General features: G+C 40.1%; 2 protein-coding genes across 17 annotated transcripts in view; both read left to right on the top strand.

The window, feature by feature from the left end:
* The first annotated feature begins 304 nt into the window (after nt 1-304).
* On the top strand, nt 305-6,638 carry LOC131098360 (histone PARylation factor 1). 2 transcript variants are annotated; one of them, XM_058045958.1, is made up of 9 exons: nt 305-421; nt 1,352-1,532; nt 2,512-2,698; nt 2,849-2,947; nt 4,114-4,261; nt 4,643-4,730; nt 4,933-5,105; nt 5,205-6,189; nt 6,495-6,638. In XM_058045958.1, exons 1-8 carry the CDS (start codon nt 383-385, stop codon nt 5,337-5,339), a joined length of 1,050 nt encoding a protein of 349 aa, XP_057901941.1. In that variant the 5' UTR covers nt 305-382; the 3' UTR covers nt 5,340-6,189; nt 6,495-6,638. The 2 variants fall into 2 exon arrangements, with proteins under 2 accessions (XP_057901941.1, XP_057901939.1); XM_058045956.1 differs by having other exon boundaries at nt 306-421; nt 1,349-1,532.
* LOC131098204 (ankyrin-2-like) overlaps nt 6,369-20,293 on the top strand; it is a 73,515-nt gene continuing 59,590 nt past the window's right edge. For 10 of the 15 annotated variants that reach the window (XM_058045944.1, XM_058045950.1, XM_058045947.1 and 7 more), the window contains exon 1: nt 6,369-6,758. In XM_058045944.1, the coding sequence (XP_057901927.1) occupies nt 6,633-6,758 (126 nt within the window). In that variant the 5' untranslated portion in view covers nt 6,369-6,632. Of the gene's footprint in view, nt 6,759-17,828; nt 19,067-20,293 lie in introns of those variants that run through there. The other 5 variants (XM_058045954.1, XM_058045945.1, XM_058045953.1 and 2 more) reach the window with 1 other exon arrangement.

Here is a 20,293-nt window from a genome sequence, read left to right as displayed (position 1 = left end):
ACAAACTACAAACTACTACTTTGGGGCATTGTGCAAGGTATAAAATTACAAGTCCCAGTTTAAGAAACATTTTCTATAACAAAAAATATCTTTGTTAATTTTCAAATGACAAAAATTATTTTGTACTAAGAAATTATATCCAGCCAATTCAGAAAATATATAATAATTGTTTTTTTCTCCTACTATTCTTCAGCAACAGATTGAAAATATTATAGTGTGCTAAACGCGATAACAACTGGATTCAGGGTTGCATTGTTAGATAATATGCAGTGACCAATTTTGACCTCGTGGGGTCAGTGTTGCCCTTTTTCCCCTGGCGCAGTCACTGCAAAGAAAATTTAGTAGAAGAAGAACGCCGTGGAGCTGCTACAGGGGGAAGAAAATGACAGGGCGCGCGAAAAGAAAGCTCAAATCCATGCAGGTACATTTTTTGCGCCATCATAAACGGTGTTGTTGGTTCGCAGACATCTTTGTTCATTGAGTGTAGTGGTATATAGTTGTGTTGTATATGATTCCAGAACAAATAATTCAGTGTAAAATGCCAAGGTGTTTGGCATGCTGTCTACACACAGCGTTGCACAAACATGGCAGCAGCTGCACCACACAGTGGGTACGATGCCGGAAGGAAGAAATGTATTAATAACGAAACGTGTTTTACATAGACGGTTAGTGTCGACGTGTCTGCCTCGTATAAGCGGTAATGGGATGTGAATGTAAGCCAAAGTAGGTATCCCCTGATATAAAGTACATGCCCTGCCGCGGGAACACGCACAACTGTGGGAGGGCGGAGCTTCCTTCTTTAGATATTAACTTAGTTTATTTAAGTGAATTGTTACGATCATGCTATGATTGCCAGAGATGTACGGTATTGCATTTCTACCAAAATGAATGCTCTAGATTCGGCATATTACGAGTCGCCCAAGCTAATAGCTAAAACTTGTCGAACTGAACCCCCATAATCCTCAGGTACTACCATCATATGGATGATTCTGTAGCTATATGTGATTATCTGTAAAGGCACTTGTGAATTCGTAGTTTTATAAATCACAGAAAAGTTATAGAGAAATATAATATTTCAGCCTTTTAACTACACAGGTGTAGGGAGACATTTTATATCAGGGATGCTTACTTTGGCACAATACCAGCAATCAGATCTGAGTGACAAAATACTGTGTACACTACTGGCTACACTCTGAAACACACTGTGTTAAAAACTGCTGGGAATTACATTCCTAGTTTGTAGGACACCGTTTAGATGCTTTTTTGCCCAAAGTCAAAAACGTTTGGTCATTCTTGTATGAGTCTACATTTGAACTCTTCAATAATAATAATAATAATGTGTTGTCAGCAGTCTGGGAAAGGTAACGGAGAGGTGAAGAAACCTCGTGCTGATGACCCCGAAGCTACGTCCACATCCAAAGTGTCTCCACAGCAACGTGATGAGATGCTGCAGCTCTACAAGCTACACATGCCTGAAGACCTCTACCATTTCTGGGACTTGTGTAAGGAGCTTTGTCCCGATAACCCCTGTGGTAAGTTTAAAATGGTTGTACGCCTTTAACAGTGAAATAAGCTCAGCAAAATTGTAGGTACATTCGAGAGTGACAGAAACAGCCTAACCACCCATTTACCAAACCTGAAGCTGGACAGCTAGAACATGACGAACGATTGGAACATGCTAGTTGATATTAGCAAGCAACTACCGGTGATCTTTCCCCCAGAAATTGCTACCATCACCCTCAGGCTGGACTTGGTTCTATGGTCCCCTTCACCAAGGGTTGTCAACATCATAATGGTTCCAAGCTGAAGTTGGATGAAGAGGTTTTGTGGTTTCCTCTACTATCAAGACTTTGGCACTGATGGGCAGGCTCTGCGACAGACTGCGACAGGGTCTAAATGATGACCTGGTGGGCGGGGCAGTTTTGGTCCCTATTCGGGATGTCACTGCCGAGCTCACTGCCCATGACGTGACATCAGCTCTGTGAGCAACCATAACTATCCTCAACTATATGGCTTGCTAGTTTCCATCATAGCAAGAGAACAATACTAATTAAAGAGAGAGGGGGGATGTGTTTGCACCTGGAACAAATTGATGAATTACAACAGTCATTTATATTGCAAATGTCGATTCCAAATCAGAGGAGAAGGCATTCAAGGTTGGCAGTCCGCCCTCTAAATGAGTTGTATATAGACAGGAAATAATATTTTGCAATGATGCCAACCAATCACAGCCTAAACGATCAGCATCTCCGCAGCTGATCCGCACCTTTTTTTGGAGGTGCATGTCACGCTGTGCTTAGAGACTGGATTTGGTCCGCGGGCCCGCAGTTGACTAAGACTGTTCTATACTTGAATCATGTCCTGATTGTTTTGTGCCGGATGCAAGGTGGTTTTGTTTTAAGGCAAAATTCCATGCTGTCATTATCCAATTTCTTCCCTGTATATAAAATTCATACTGCAGACACAGAATTTTATATAAAGCATCACTATGTTTAAAATGTATTTTTCCAGGTGCGCTGAAAGACACACTTGGTTTACAGCTGGTTGGGCCTTTTGAAATTCTGGCTGGAGCTCACAGAAACTGCAAGAACCCCTCTCCGAACTTCCACCTTCACTGGAGGTATTTCTACGACCCACCAGAGTTCCAGACCATACTGCAGGGCAGTGAGGAAAGCCAGCATCATATCGGCTACTACAGGTAGTCAAACATATGCATTCAACCCATTTTTAGACTTCTGTAAATGTGTTTTTATTGAGTCTTTGAGACCAGGTGGTTGAATTGTATAGAATTGAGAGAACACAGTCTAGTCGTGAGAGTTTGAGTGTTTTGTTTTCCAAACTTTTCCAGAGATATTCCAGACTCCCTCCCTTGCTTCATTGGGGAGAATGAAGCCAAGAGCGGCTGCACTATAAGACAGATGGGCGATAATGTCTTTGCTGCAGTTCAGTGAGTATAGCTGTTACCAATTGTTGCTTGTGTTAACCTCAGCAGTCAAACAGCGCTTTTCACAATCGGGGGTTTCAATACAAAAAAAAACCACATGCTTACAGGATCGAATCAAAAATCTCTTTGTTGGAGTCAATTAAATCAAGTTGTCATGTGATTTAGAAAGCAGTACCAGCAGTACAAGTTAATGTACACATCTGGGAAGACTTTCTACATGTTGTTGGCATGTGAGGGGAATTAATGTGCATTATTTTACGTAAGAGGCCACTAATTTAGTCCTGAAAGGGACTGTACAAAATTGTGGAAAGATCTGTTGAACATACACTACAAAGTTGTCCCTTTTTCGTTTATCGCGGTTATCACATAGAAAACATGTTTATGACTTCTAAATATGTTTCTTTACAATAATTACAGCCACAATGACATGAAATAACACACCTTAAGTCTATTATTTTTTGAGCAGGCGACGTGATCACTGCAAGGACAGGAGACGGTCACCACTCCATAGCGTGCCTGTGAGCTAACAAGCTATCCAATATATTGATCATAACATAAGAAAGGGTTTCAAATGGTGTGGGGGAGAACCACAAAACAAGAATCCAAAAACTTTCAGAGAAGTTATTTTCATATTGGATATGCCATGGCTGATAGATGTGTGATGGTAATGTGACATATTTCATGTCTCAGCCACTAGGCGTCAGTAATGACATAAAACCCACCTGCCCCCATAAGACTACCCATATAATTATCATATGGCATATAATGTGGTTACTGAGATTGGTAGATTGGTGTAAATAAATTCCCCACATTAGATTCCATCATTTAATTTAACACCTAGTGGCATCAGTAATACAATAATACCACAAATAACTTGTTTTTTATTTGTTTTTTGACTGTACCATAGCGATGGACTACAGTCAACCACGAACCAGTGATCATTTACTAACTTATTCACTGCCAAATACTCTGGCATTATGGAGCTCTCTTCTCTGAAATGGCTGGCAATCAGCCTTAATTAAATAAGTTTTGAAAAACGGTGATACAGTGATGGAGCGATGTTCGAACCGTGATGCAGTGAGGGATGACTCTACTGGTATTAACCCATAGTGTGTGTATGTTTAGAATCTCACATTTAGATAATGTGTGTCTTTTTCACTCCTCCACAGCCTGTTTCTGTTGAGGAAGAAGAACGAGAAGGGCAGTCAGAAATCAGGGGATTTTGATAGCCTGGAGGCAAAGCTGAGAGAGCGATCAGCGACTCTGAACCTCTCCCTAGAACAGAAGACCAAAGGAATGAAGCAGCGGGACAAGAAGGTAGCTATCACATAGAAAGTTGAATTAAACAGTTAGTTCTTTATTTGTTTGTTAGATCTTTGTTCTTTTAATGGCCTTAGGCACACAGTAAACAACAGATAGAATTTACAGAACAAGTACAAAACTGCAGCTACTCTTAACCTTTAAACTTGAAGTAAAACTTCAAGATTGGCAGGTCTGCTTGAGAGAGGATTGCAGTTTATGGCGTGACATTCATTATATATGGATTTGATGTATTTACTGTGTATTAATACTTTAACATTATCTTTCCTGTACACCAGCTATAATAGCAGAAAGTATTGGCATTTAAAATATGCATGTGGGTGTTTTATATTAACAAATCAGAAGGCAACACTGATTTGAAAGAAACATTTTCTATAGGTGGTCACCAAAACATTCCATGGTGCTGGCATTGTTGTGCCTGTAGACAAGAATGATGTGGGATACCGAGAACTGCCAGAAACTGATGGTGAGTCTTTATGAAGAGTATATATCGAATTGATCTGAATATAAGATGACCCTGAGTATAAGACAAAACTCTTTCATTGGAAAACCTGTTGGACTCCCAATTAAATACTTTTTTTAGAAGTAAATAATCATATAGTCATATATTTGGTTCAATAAAATATTTTCATAAATATTTTTATATAACCTCTTTCCTCTGCACCCAGCTGCTCTGAAAAAGATCTGCAAGGCCATCACTGATGCCCAGAATGACGAAGAGCGCATTAAAGCTTTTAAACCCATCCAAGAGATTGTCACTTTTGTTCAATTTGCCAATGATGAATGTGACTACGGCATGGGCTACGAACTAGGAGTGGACCTCTTCTGTTTCGGCTCACATGTGAGTAGTGTGAAATGAAATAATGATTTAAAAAAAGTATGTTGTCACTTGAAAAAGTGTGATCCAATTTATGTCATAAATGTCATTTCTCCATTGCAGTATTTCCACAAGGTTGTCAAGCAACTTCTGCCCATGGCCTACAACTTACTGAAAAGGAACTTGTTTGGAGAGATTTTGGAGGCGCACCTCATCAACCGTAGCCATGACAACCTGGACCAGCTCTCCTCTTGTTAAATATGTCAATTCCTTTACCATTTCACCTCCCTCCTTCTACTGTTTGTTAGTGTTTGTCACTAATTGGTTATTTTGGTGCTGCTGTTTTTAAATTGGATAGCTACAGTTTTTTTCAATGTCAAATAAAGTATTTTTTATATTTTTAACAATTGTCAACCCCTTTGAATATTTCTGTAACTACTTATAATATAGACTGACTGGGCAATTTTATATTTCCCTTATGCCTCTATACAGACCAATTACAAGTTCAAGCCACATATTTGAAACTAAACTGGTGGTAAGCAAAATTGTATTTTTGAGGTGTAAAACTTCTTTTGTAATAATCATGAGAGCATCATGAACGTCATTTGTATGATGACTATATCAGCACATAGTAGAGTCAGAGCTAAAAATCTTGGTATCTTGCATCTTCACTGAAAGAAATATGTCTACTTTTGAAGAATTCGAACCTACGCTTGAAGTCATAATTGCTTTATTCTATTCATAACATCTCCGTATTTCCTGGGCTCTCCAAGATGTGGATTTTTTCCCCCTGTCAGCCTTCATTATATCAGCTGCTCAATGAAGAAACCCAGACTTAGGTTGGGAGGCTTAAGGACAGAGGGTTGTTTTTATTATCTAAGGTCATTCTTCCTGCTGTGAATCTACTGTACTGTATTTTGATTTTCTTTTCTTTTTTTATGTACCGGTAATAGAAGGACAGCTCATGCAATTAACTTAACTGGCTACTGCAGCAGAGGACCTGAGGGGAAGAGGCAACGGAACACAAGCTTAACAGTAATGCACTGAGTCCTGTATGGTGTTGCATTCAGGTTCCATCGGAAGTGTCACAGAACTTCACTGATTTAAGGTAAACAAAATCGCTGTGGTGAAGTAATGTACCCATGTATAATCATGTTATATGGGATGTTGGGTAAATATACAAATGAGGAAACAATGAGATATAAAATTATAAAGTCGGAAATTGTACTTTATGTCTGGTTGGTCGGGATAAGTAGTATGAGTTACTGAATGCCCCTGAAAGCATCATCGATCCTGCAGCGTTTCGGGGAAGAGCGTCAGAGGCGCGTTCACGTCCACACGCTGATGCTTCACAAGACAGCGTCTCATGAACACAGGAAGCCTTTAAAACAACACTTGCTTTTGTCCCCACAGCCCCAGAATGAACACTACCGAGCCTTGTGGATTCTGACGCCGCACTGACATCCATCTTGCACCGGCTAAAGGACACACCACCCCCCCTTTTGACCGCCTCACTCCGGCTGCAGTCAGTCAGCCAAAGCCAGAGACAGAATGTCTAGTAGCCCAGAAGATGCTCTCTCCAGGGGCGGCGGCTCCGACCTCAAACTCGCCTCTTCGAACAACACTTCTCCGGAGGGTACACAGCCGCCACCGCTGCACCAGAACCGAATAAGGCAGGTGGGTGTCATCCGGCCGTGGGACCTCCAAATGATGCTGAGAAAGGCGTTGCCTAACCGCCTCACATCTGCGTAGCTCTTCTAACATGGGAACTCAGTTTTTGTATTCATTAACATGTAGAAAAGTGCACATTTGCAGCTAAAATAACTGTATTCATTCGTGTTTCAGGTCAGTGTGATGCTACCCATGCAATCTAGTTGTCATGGCCGTCAAAATAAACAACACAAGGCCTGTATAGTCCCTATTAGACACTATGGAGGTTATTTGGTATTATTATTTCATGATAGAATCTTGCGTTTATGTCTAAACAAGGCCTGTATGATCAGTTTGGATTGTGTATTTTTGGTCAGGTCTGCAGATGTTTTCCCTCCTCACACTAATGTGATTTCAGTAATGGACACTTTACTCCATCATTATAGGGTGGGGCTACCGGCTGAGCTCACTTACTTCAGTGCAATCAGGAGACTTTAATATAAATATCCGTAGAATATTTATGAATATGATTTCATACTTGAAGTACTTGAAGACGTCACACAAGGAAGGGGTACAGTGCTAGTAGCAGATATACCTGTAGCATCCTACTAGATGAAGGGTTAAAGGATGTCTGGTTATATCAACCAGAGATTTGCTGTTTGGACCTGTCGTTGATTATTAACCTTGCTCTTATGCTATTGTAATGCTAATTAACGGTAAACCTCTTGTCACATGGAAGTGACAACTCTCTTATCAACCATTCATTCATTCATTCATTTTCTACCGCTTTTTCCTCACGAGGGTCGCGGGGGGTACTGGAGCCTATCCCAGCTGTCTGGAGAGGCGGAGTACACCCTGGAATGGTTGCCAGCCAATCACAGGGCACATATAGACAAACAACCATTCACACTCACAGTCATACCTATGGACAATTTGGAGTCGCCAATTAACCTAGCATGTTTTTGGAATGTGGGAGGAAACCCACACATGCACGGGGAGAACATGCAAACTCCACACTGAGATGGCCGAGGGTGGAATTGAACCCTGGTCTCCTAGCTGTGCGATAATCACTCGACCGCCGTGCCGCCCCTCTTATGAACCAGTTAATGGAATATATTGTGTTTCGTGTCAGTCTTTAGGTACACTGTCGATAAAAGTGGTTACATTATTAGTATGGTATGTCTATACACAGACTACTCTAAAGTGTCAGTTTTCAGTTCTATCATATTGTCCCTAGATATAGAGATATACTGTAATAAAAATCACATTACTTGCTGAAATGTGACTTTTGTGCGATACTGTAAATGAAACTGAAAGTGCCGCATGATGTTGGTTGAATTATCCAATGTGAGTGTGATACTATTGCGAGTTCACAGAGTTCCATAAACATGATGCAGGAGGCAAAACACTAAACAAAAAGAGCTTGGTCCACTCAATCCAACAGTATTTGTCTGTGGTGTAAAGAAGCATGAAAACAATGTCCTAGGTTTTGTGTGTGTGTTTGTCCAGCAGTGTTGGGTTCCAATTGTCTTCACTTTTAAGACTTTCTACAAGATGTTGACAGTTTTTAGCTCAGACTTATGGGGTCAGAGGGCACCATTGTCAGACTTAATGTTGTTAGATGGTGTTGAAGTCAGGGTTCTCAAGTTTTGACACATTAAGTAGTCCAAACATCCCTATATGGACCTTGCTATGAGCTGCAGGAACTTAGAAGGGCCTTCAGCAAACTGTTCTCTCAAACACTGGAAGCATAATTGTCCAAAAGGCCTTGATCAGATCAACAATTATGACGTGCAAGGATTTAGGGTTTTTTATCTAACGCTTGATTGAATAATTAATAGATGAAGAGATTAGTCCTTGTGTTTTTGCCCTAAAGGATATCTTCAGTCTGATGATAATTGCTATTCACAAGCCTGTTAGTATTTGGTATGTTACAATAGAAAAGATCTTTTCGTATATGTAGAGATGGGTCTTGACTAGACAACATGACCTATTTCATTATTGCTAGGGACTTTCTGTATGATCCCACATTTTAATTGCTCCCCCTGCACTAATTTCCGGCCTTATACTGTACTTTCATCTGTGCAGCCTTTCCCTTGATTCATTCCTCTCACAGCCTTAAATGGTGGCTTGTATTATTTTTATTATGTATCCTTTATTTCTCCTTGACGTTGGCTAGCTTACCAATTCATCCATCACTTCCCCTCCCTTCATCCCTATACCAGTCCCTATGCCCCGTGCTGTGCCAAAGGGGTCAGATTTCACTGCAGCCTTTTCACATTTTCATCTCCTTTTACCGCTGACATCTGCACCTATTTATCTCACTGTCTTTCTCCAAAGGAAGTGGTATTCTGCAGGAAAGGAGTCCTGGCCTTCATTACATTAACATTCATTAACTTCAGCCGGACACACAGCCACATAGCCACAGCAGTCTTACATTGCATCAACCCAAACAAATTGTGGTTTGTAAAATAAGACTTCCAATGGTACGTAACACAACTGTATTTACAGGAGCTGTAAAGTAACCACAGATATACATTGGCTGGTACTTACCAGCACTGAAACACGTGATTAATGTGTATATATTTTCATTAGTCATGGTGCAAGTTTGCAGCATGGGACACATGGCAAATTCTATAATGTTTAGGCAAATAATTTAAACCATTAAATGAAGTCTGACCAGTGAAATTGGGAACCTGGGATTTCCTGGGCTTATTTAATAAGTAAGTTATTTTTACTTATTGAATACAAACCAATCTGCATGAGGGGTTAGCACGCAGGCCTCACAGCTAGGAGACCTGAGTTCAATTCCACCCTCGGCCAAGGAGTAAGGAGTTTACATGTTCTCCCCGTGTGTGGGTATGAATGTGAGTGTGAATGGTTGTTTGTCTATATGTGCCCTGTTGATTGGCTGGCGACCAATCCAGGGTGAACCCCGTCTCTCGCCCTAAGACAGCTAGGATAGGCTCCAGCACCCCCGGGACCCTTGTGAGGATAAGCGGTAGAAAATGAATGAATACAAAACAAAATGTCGAGACATGTAGAAAACCCACACATGCACGGGGAGAACATGCAAAGACACAGAGATGCCTGAGGGTGGAATCGAACTCAGGTCTTTTAGCTGTGTAGCTGCGTGCTAACCTGCGTGCTAATCCATTGTGGGGTAATACAATTAATATTTGTTATAGTTTGCTATGGAGAAAAATAATTATTCATCAGACTTGGAGCCGCTTCTGATGCAGTGTGCCACAGCAGCCATATAATCGTCCCACAAAGGAGAGTTCAGTGATAGTGCAACATGAAGAAAAGTAATAGTATTCCTTTTCTCCCTGTCTATATTTGCTTGCACATGTCATCATGTCACCCTGGAACATGGGCTGTCTACTCGGCTGATACGGTACTTCATAACTAGCCGGGGTGGCCTACTTATATCAAATGTCATCTTCCTTTCATGAATGTTTGCAATGAGGGGAGTCGTAAATTATTGTCAGGATTTTTTTTTTAGCACGAACCTAATTTTTGTTGATGTACTTTATTTTACACATCAGATAAAATATGAATTAACTGGTCACCGATACAGTATATAAGAAGCAGAGATAAAGGAGACTTGTTTTCGGACTGGGGGCAGCAGCAAGCCTTTAAATGTTAATTATTCATTATCCCTGTGTTTCCTGTTGGACATGAGCAGAAAGACAGAGAGGCGTGGCCCATGATCAATGCAATTCTCAGTAGCTTAGAATCATGTTTTTTAGCATCATGTTTAGTCAGCCCAAAGCGGATCTACTGGAAAGATTAATCCTAATTAAGCGTTTTAGTGTCTTCTTTCTCACTAATTGTCTACCTTTAACAGTGTGTATGAGGCGTCACTCAGCATTCCGGGTATGACTGTGTGCTGCACCAAATATTAGGTCACATGCATAACGATTCATGATGCATTCAACTATGAGGTGAAATCAGTTAATGCCTCGGTACACTTTTGGAAGGTGATGCCAGATGAGATCAGCATTCCAGAATACACAGTCTGCCTTATATTATAAATAGAAACAGCATTCAGACTAGTAATTTTATGGTAATATACATATATTAGGGACGCTGCCAATAATAATAATAATAATCTATGAGTGAAATCGGACGATACCAATACCTTATCATAAACATGAAGTGTAAATGTTTAAATGTACTACTGGCTATATTAGGGGTCACCAAGGTTTTTGTCGTGTAAGAGCAACTTTCACAAAATGAAAATGGCTAAGAGCTACAAATTTTTGTAACATTTACTTTCATCAAGCCAAACAAAGTCAATATGCTTGTTTTACCAGAACATTAACAAAATGCTGGTATCCACAACTCATGTTTTGTTTTTCTTCTCATATTATTAACTGAAAACCTGAATGAAAAGCAGGTTTGCCCTCCTCTGCTGGGCCCCTCCAGCCGCATCCGCTGCCTTCTGAACCACAGATGCAGCCAACTCCCTCTTTTGCGCCCTCAGCATCCTGGAGAAGAGACAAAATGCTGGCATTTGTCTGGAACCAGAAGTGTATGCAGAGGGCATGCGCGTCACACTAAAAGTGCTACACAGTCTGTGCATGTTCCTAAATCCGTACTGAGGAAGTACTCATCCCCAAATTTTACTCACAGCAGTGGGTTGAGACCAGGGCTGCAGGCCTCACTTTGCCAAAATTCATTGATTTATTGATTAGTTTTTATCTATACCTCGCTTCTGACTGTCCTGACATTCATAACAGGAATATTGATCAGTATGCACTAAGATGCTTGTTGATTTTCTTCTGGGCTTAGTGCCTCCCCTTCTATTAACGGGAATTGCAAACTGACATCATGCATAGTTACCCGAGGGACTAGAGCAAGCATTACTTTAAAGGCAGAGCCATATATTAGTATAACGACTATCATGCGAATATTGGTTACACAGGCGTGTTTTTTTTAATTATACTCATAGAATGTAAGTCATCAATCTTTTTTGGTGGAGATGTTAATTGGGGCATTTACCATTCATCCTTTCAGTTATTAACATCCTTGCCATTATGGATTTTGCAAGCAATTCATGTTGAAGCCTTTGTGAAGGTGTCTGCCTTCTCTGGGGGCTGTCGTCATGTTTGTCATAACTAAGCAGGGTTTGGTAACGTTTACAAATTATCTGATACCGGTGTCATTGTGCACTTTTGTAATGGTGATGGTGCTTAAACTGGACCTGAACTGGGATTTAAAGAAAGGAAAACATCAGTTTTGTCCAAAAACAATACATTTTTGTTGTTACAAAATCATTGGACATGAAAATTGAACAGAATAGTAATTACAATTGATTAGTTATAGTAAAATAGTAGAATAGTAATTTAAATACCACAGTATCCTCAATAACATTATTACTGGTAAGTAATAACTTCACTAATATGACATAAAATCCAAAACACTCGTGAGGGTGACACGCCATCTTTAAAGAGAGTTTGGACGTGAGATTACGTATCATGCAGCGGGGCTCAAAGTCGGAGAGCAGTCGGCAAACTGAATTCAATCATTTTTTCTCGTTATTTACTTTAGACTTCTGACTGTCACGCACATACGGGCAAGTGTTGTCCAGCCTTGGCTATATTAGATGCCGTTTGATGATCACATTATGAGCCTCGAAACTCAAATTTGTTCTTCAAATGCTGTATTCAATTAAAGTTTTTTAATGTGCTGCACTTATCACAGTGGATAATGAAGAATGGTGCTGTTTGTGTGGAGAGTGACTGTGTGTGGCAGTTTAATCATACGGTATTGGAACCGAGCACTGCTTTTGGTCGGCAATATAGATTAAAAAGAGTGTCATGCTCTGTATATTACTTCCAAGGCGTTACTTAGCGTATAGCGTATTTGTTTTTCAGTCTGATTACTACCGTTTATGGCAGCACTGGTGCCATTGTGGTAAGAGTTTTCATATGCATCCCTCGAAATAAGGTGTCATCTGTAAGAGGTGAAGGAATGTATGAATAATTTTCGTGTGTAGCATATTTGGGCTCCTCTAGACTAATTTGGTGTAAAAAAAACAAAAAAAAAAAACAAAAGAGGGCTATGGCCCCGATGATGTAGCAAAAGCAATCAGTTAATGTGATGCTCTGCCTGGAATGCTGCTGCTCCTCTGTCTGCACACTAGAGAGCCTTGTTTACTTGACGGAAACAGCACTGAAGGACATCTTGTTACTGATAATGTCATCCATCAGATGTTTTGGAGAGTGTGTCTACTTGTCTTTGCTAACATAGCTGCTACAAGGCGTGGTCCTTCTTGTAATTCTTTCCTTCAGCTCATTCTCTCCAGGGGCAACTCATGTGCCTCCATTGCCACCTCAAGGCTAGCCCGTCTCCCCCTCCTCTCCCTTCCTCCAGCCTTGTCTCCATGTTCTTACTCACTGTGCATTCGGGTGCTGTCCCATGGGGGCTCATGTCACACACGGTCTCGATTGAATAGTGTGCACTTTGCATGCTTTACAGCCTTGACCTTTTTAAGTGGAGGAAAAATGACATTTCAATTAGAGTATCTGTGAATGCAGGGATCCATTACGGTCTGGAATCTGGAGTGCAATGCTTTCTTTGCAATAGCACATATAATTTATGCTCATGTTTCAATATTCAGTCACCACCCACCTCTTCCACACGAAAACACACACTGCCACACCCACTCCACCCATCTAGCTACAGTATATTGTTACTATATATATGGTTATATCTTCTCCTTGAATCAGGCATCAGTCATATGATGCAGGGTTCAGCTGTGGCGTACAATCAATATCCTGAAGTGTATCGAGAGAGAGCTGTGTGTCGGTGTGTATAAATTCTTCAACATAAATTGTATAATATGTTATCTTACAAAAGTTTCTTGTCAGTTACAGAATCTTAGTAAGTTCTTGTATTATGCCTGTGTGCAAAAATAAATAAAGAGATTGTTTTGGGGAATAGGAGATACACAAGGAGATCGAAACCACTCTGGCAGCTCAATAGGGAGCTGGAGTCACTCGATACAGGACACAGAAAAGCACCAAAAAGAGAAGCAACTTACCTTGGCACATTCGATGCTGTAGGTCTCGTTATGGTCTAGTGTCCACTTAAGGAAATGGAATACTGTATATCATTTGTTTTGAAACAACTTCACAGGACCAGAAAGGGCCAATAATAATCCAAATAATAATAATGTATGTAATGATGTCATAAAGGTCTGATTAGCAGAGGTGGGAGAAAGTCAGTGTTTTGCAATTCTGGGAGTCAAGTCAACCCAAACTATTTTCAATTACAATTTTGCTCAGTTGAATTGATCAGAAATCTAAATAGAATTCAGGTGAAAATGTCAGACAAGCAGCTTAGAAAAAGAAAAAGAACAATTAATAGATTTTCAGTTCTTATGTGTAAACGTTTAAAAGGGTATGAAGAACATGCTAGAAAATATATTAGAAATAATATTAGAAAAGCTGTTATAAGTGACAATGATGGTACATTTTGGATAAAAACAATCTTTTACCTTCTACAATGTCTAGCATCTTGGAAAGTCCTCTTTCAACCAAGAAATACTGACTGAGACAGGAAGACCTCTCTAAACCAGTTAACATAATGCCTAACTAAAGCAAACCAAATGTAAGCACTAATGAAAACTAGCATTTGCTGTTGTTGTCATACACAATACATTGACTCTCATAGTCTTCACTAGTTGTCTGAAGATCCTCTCTCCCCATTAAATGATGGATGCATTATGTGTCTGCCTGACCTCCATGAGCAGAGCTGCACCTCCATTAGCAGGATAGATCACACACAACATCAGGAATAGCCACTGTGAACGTAGCAGCTTTTTGGACTATTTTAAAGCACAACAATCAGTGTTTTCTTCTCATTGTTCAGGCAGCATTTATATTCTAGTTCATGTCGAAATCATCTAAAAATAAAGATGCTTAAAGACAGTTGAAGTGTTGCTTGGAGATGGATCACTCTTTGAGTGTGTGAATGTGTGCTTGGTTTGCTGTTCTGGTTCTTTTGGGAGACTTTACATTGTCTGTGTATTGATGAATTTCATGAACATTCACTGAATATATACTCTATATATACTGTATTTATTCACAGTCCATCCATGCATGCCTATTGGGGTGTAGGTACATGATAAGCACACAGTTACATCATCATGCCAGGCAGACAACATGTTAACCATTGCATAACAAACTCTCCAATGTGATTGTTATTGTAATTTTTTTTGCAGCCTGTTTTATTGCGAGGTGTCCTTCTGTCTTTCAGTGTAAGCAAATAAGGTAAACAAAACATTGGAAGCAGCTCAATGTGATGCAGACTGCAAGAACAATGCCAATCAAAGCAGAGTGTTATCCATCCATCCATTTTCTATACTGCTTATCCTCACGAAGGTCGCAGGCATGCTGGAGCCTATCCCAGAGGTGTTGTACACCCTATACTGGTCGCCAGCCAATCACAGGGCACATATAGTTATTATCTTTGTAAAAGCATTGTTTTAATTGTCTCTCAATAGATATACTATATATATATAATAGTTACAAAAGAGGTTCTTTGTGTGAAACTGACCTCAGTTTCTCTCTGGAAGATGACCACACGGCCACCTTTATCTCCGTGCTCAGCAGATCCCCTGTCTGGTGGAATTCCACCGTGGAGATAACATCAGCCTAGAAGGGAATAAAATAAACCACAATAAAAGACAATAGTAGTGTGTCCATGCTAGGTCCTTGAACACATTATCAGTAATTCACGAACAATGACTTTCAGTCCATTAAATACATTTATTATATTTCTTCAAAGAGGGCTGCACGGCGGTCGAGTGGTTAACTGTGTTAGGTTAATTGGTGACTCCAAATTGTCCATAGGTATGAATGTGTGGGTATGAATGTGAGTGTGAATGGTTGTTTGTCTATATGTGCCCTGTGATTGGACGGCGACCAGTCCAGGGTGTACCCCGCTGAATTGCCACTGTAATATATAAAGACTTTTGTTTTACTCCGACATTGGGGGGCACACACAATCACATCATTTGTGCTTGCCACTTGTGTGTTTGTTGTGTGTCGAGGGAAGTTGTTTGGGCTTTTCAAATTAAAATGTTCACAATGGTATGGAAGACATTGGTTTTCCCATCCTAGCCGGTACAAATAGGCTGCACTTGTCACCTGCACACATCAAATCACATCATAGTGAGTCAGTATTCATTTTGTGATTTTAGATTGCTGTTTTGTTTTCTTTTGTTTTATATACTCTATATATAAATGACAACAACATTAGATTACAATGTTAGAGTACGATAACATACCGATAACAATCCGTGACCTCAGAAAGGCTGGAGATGGCTGCTGTTTTCAGTGCAGTTACATACTCTGCTGACATTATGTAATTCATTGCAAAATTTGGTAAATCAAGTTAGGGTAAATTAGATGGGGTTTTGCCGCCCCCCCCCCCCAAATAAAACATTTGATAATCGGTTGAGTCGCAAATGCTGAACCACAAATATGCGGTGAGACAGTCTATATCAAGTTAAACTTCTATAGCATTGATACTTAAGAACATTGACAGTATATGGTTGCTAATGTGTGAGCATTGTACTCACTTGTGTTAGATTCTGTAGCTTGTTCATTGTGTGTCACCCAGCCCCCACGTACTCCCAAAACACACATGCATCATGTTGCACTATTTTTGGGTTAGCTTACATGCTAATTGATCTGTTTATTGATTTTTCTATGTTCAAAGTGTGGGTGAGGGAGACATTTTACAGTAACCGTGGCCATATTTTAATTTAATTTTAATGGCAAAACATGTTACATGTTGCAATAAACATCATGTGAAACATTTACACAGGAGACCATTGGAAAGAAAAGTAAATGTTTATAACATAAATATGTTGCAAGTATTTTTTTAAACAAATGAGCTTTTAGTGTTTAGTTGCCAGTTAATTTTTTATATTATATTTATTATATGTTGGTTATTTATGAAACAAGTTGCTAGATTTCAGTTCTTAAATTAAACTCTTATGAGCTATTTTTGTTGTCATCATTACATTTGTACAAAAAAATGTACATTTAGTTGAACCAGGTACTAAAATGAATCAATAAACAGAAGTAAGTAAGTTTCCATGACTCTTGGTATTATATTGGTAGTCTTTTCTAGATATAATTTTCACCAGCAGGGGGTGCTAATAGCGCAGCTCAAGCTTTGTGCCAGCCCAGCATACAGTAACAACAGCTAATACTGGAGTGATGCAGCATATTAGTGTCAGCCATGATAAGGGAGATATTGTTGATAATGTTGTTGACTGATCATTTTGACAATGATTGGACAATGTGTGAAGCTGCATTGATGGTGACATGCTTGTGACAGTCACAAGCGGAAGCACACACACGTACCTACACACCTCACTCAACCTGTCAAACCTTATTCCATCAATGGTATGGAGGGTGCATTGCGGTTGAGATGCAGACCGACTCATCACACAGCCATGCAGAAAGGGGTGAGGGCTCGGAGGGCCAGTGCAGATGCTTGCAAGCCATCATTGTATGTCCACTGCAACCCCCCCCCCACTGCAACCTGAGTGGTATGAGCCATATTCTGTGCTGGCTCATAGAAAAGAAGGACAGTGTGTACCCAAGTTCAGCCCCTCTACATGTTTTATATATTTGCGCTGTCATCTTACATCCTCACAAGGTGGAAAATACTTTGATACTGTATCATCCAATTTTTGATGACGAGTATTGTGAAAGTAATGTGTCCTCAAGATGGAAGCAGGCTTTCTGTTTGAGCAGCCATTCAGGGTGATTTATCGCACCAGGGCCTCCGAAGCTGCTGATTCAGCACACTCAATCATCCCACAAATTCACAGATATGGGTCACATCCAGAAGAATAGAGTTCTTTTACCACTGCTCTAACAAGTATATATATATATATATATATTGAGACAAAATTGAGACAAGCCTTAATGTTATTTCTGTTCAGCAGTGCTTTTCTCCTTGGAACTGCTTTTTCCTAGCATCTTTCTTATGGTGGGGTCATGATCACTGACCTTAACTGAGGCAAGAGAGGCCTGCCGTTCTTTGGATGTTATTGTGGGGTCTTTTGTGACCTCTTGGCTGAGTCGTCATTACGCTCTTGGGATAATTTTGTTAGGAAAGTTCACAGCTGTTCCATATTGATGCCATTTGTGGATAATGGCTCTCACTGTGGTTCGATGGAGTCCCAAAGCTTTATAAATGGTGTTATAACCTTTTCCAGACTGATTTGCTTTGCTTTCTGAAATCCACACACCCAGTGACTATAGGAGACTCACGGTTAGGGTATAAATGGAGTATCTACTCTTCATCTTTTAAATTATTATGATCTTAGATTATTGTCACTATGAATTTTGTAAATGATTCATGTTTAAGCATTGGATTCTATGCTGCTATCAACTGAATGTTTTTCTCTTTTCACCTTCTAATTTCCTTTCTCAAGCATTTATAAATGTTGGTTTCTCACGCAGCTCTATAAGGATTTTTAAACAGTTTTTTTATTATTATATTTTTTGACACAACAGTAGAGAGATTAGCTTTGGCAGTAGCAGTAGTTTGACTGTTGGCTTGAAGCCTCACTAAACCCCTTACACACTAAACACTGTATACCCACATACAGTACAATCACACACACACACTCACACACAAATGCATTACAGAAGACACATTTTAAAGCCACATCTGTCCACATAGAGAAGGGGTTTCGTGTACATCTGGACTGGGTCATTCCCAGTATGTGTGTGTGTGTGCTTGTGTGTGTGCGTGTGAGTGTGAGGATAAATAATGACTGAATGGATGAGTCTGACTTTCATCATCGCCCACCCCCTTTCTGTCATTCTGTTCTTCTCTTATGGTTGGTCACATGAATGCTTCTTTTGCGCTCTCCATAAGTGGATATGTGAGTTTTTTGTGGAAATTGGAAAATACCGCAGCATAGGACTAAGACTTCCTCATTCTACAGGGACTTTGGCAATAAAACTAGAGGATGATTGGAGTTGTGGTTTTGTCGGATTAGAGCAACTTCATTCTCAGAATTTTGTTTTTGTGGTTTTAAGATTTAATTTGGATGCATTTACATCAGAAGGATCTTTAAGATTGAAATATTCCTCTCATTGTCAACTTGGAAATTTTGGCGCCTATTGATTAATTAGTATAGCGGCCGGAGATAGAGAGGTGTAGTCATGGCCCATGCTGCTGCCCACTTGAAGAAGGCGCGAGAGCTGGAGCTTAATCCAGAGTACAGGGCACTGCAGAAAGCCAAGGAGAGGCGGCGGCGCCAGCGGGAGAGAGCTGAGCGAAAGCGACAGGTAAAACAATATAAATGTGTGTCACAAATCCAATAGTGGTTCATTTGTGTTTGCCTGTATGGAAGGTTGGAAATAGGATGTCATTCACCAGTATGGAACGTGTAAGGTCGAACACAAGATTTGTACTGAATTCTTTCCCGATGGACACAATAGAAATACAGAATATATCATCTATCAACTGATGTGTTGTTGCAATTTGCAAAAGTTGTCGTGTATCACTACTAAAGATTGTATATTGATGCCGTTGTTTTGACATCTAGTTGCAATTAATTAATAACATCCATGGTGTCCTGATATGTTTGTACAAGCCATTTTTTTAATGCTACATATTTGGTGGCCTAATGTACCTAAAATTTGCATTTTAATGATGCTGATGCTTCGGTATTAGCATAGACCCAGGCAGTGTGTGTATAATCCAGTATCCTTCATGACAGGACTGACAAATCCTGTACAGTAGTAGAGATTACAGCTGTTTCTCAGTTAATGCAATCGTTGTTTGGAATACACACTGCAGCTGGTTAACTCTACATACTAGTGTACACATATGTAGGTCTTTCTATGCCATTGCCATGAACATTACTTGCCTGGATGTTAATCTTTATTTATCCAGGTAAGACAGTGTCCATAGGTATGAATGTGAGTGTGAATGGTTGTTTGTCTACGTATATGTGCCCTGTGATTGACTGGCCACCAGTCCAGGGTGTACCCCGCCTCTCGCCCGAAGATAGCTGGGATAGGCTCCAGCACCCCCGTGACCTTCGTGAGGAAAAAGCGGTAGAAAATGAATGATGGTTCCAGAAGGCTACTGGGAAAGTTGCTGAATGATTTTGAATGTACATTTTTTGTAAACTTCCCTTGCCATCCTTCACCAAACGTTTTCAATTGGATTTACATCAGGGGAACATGCAGGATGGTCCATAAGAGTGACGTTTTTCCTCTGGAATAAGTCCTTTGTCAGGTGGGCATTGTGACCTGCTGCGATGCCCTATTGAAACAGCCAGTTATTAACACATAGACGAAGGCCTTCAGTCAAGAAGGATAACCCCTGCAACATCGCCACATGCCATTTGATGCCCATGCAGAAGCTGAAGTGCCATTATTCCACTGAAGGAAAAAGCACTCCAGAACATAATGGTGCCCCCCTTCACTATAATAAATGTGGCTTACGATAGAGATTTTAATTTTAATCTCCCTATTGCCATAATGCATGTTGTTGGTTGTGGCCTA

The sequence above is a fragment of the Doryrhamphus excisus genome, chromosome 1 (genome assembly GCF_030265055.1).
Source record: "Doryrhamphus excisus isolate RoL2022-K1 chromosome 1, RoL_Dexc_1.0, whole genome shotgun sequence".
NCBI lineage: Eukaryota > Metazoa > Chordata > Actinopteri > Syngnathiformes > Syngnathidae > Doryrhamphus > Doryrhamphus excisus.
This window is presented reverse-complemented; position numbering and strand designations above follow the sequence as displayed.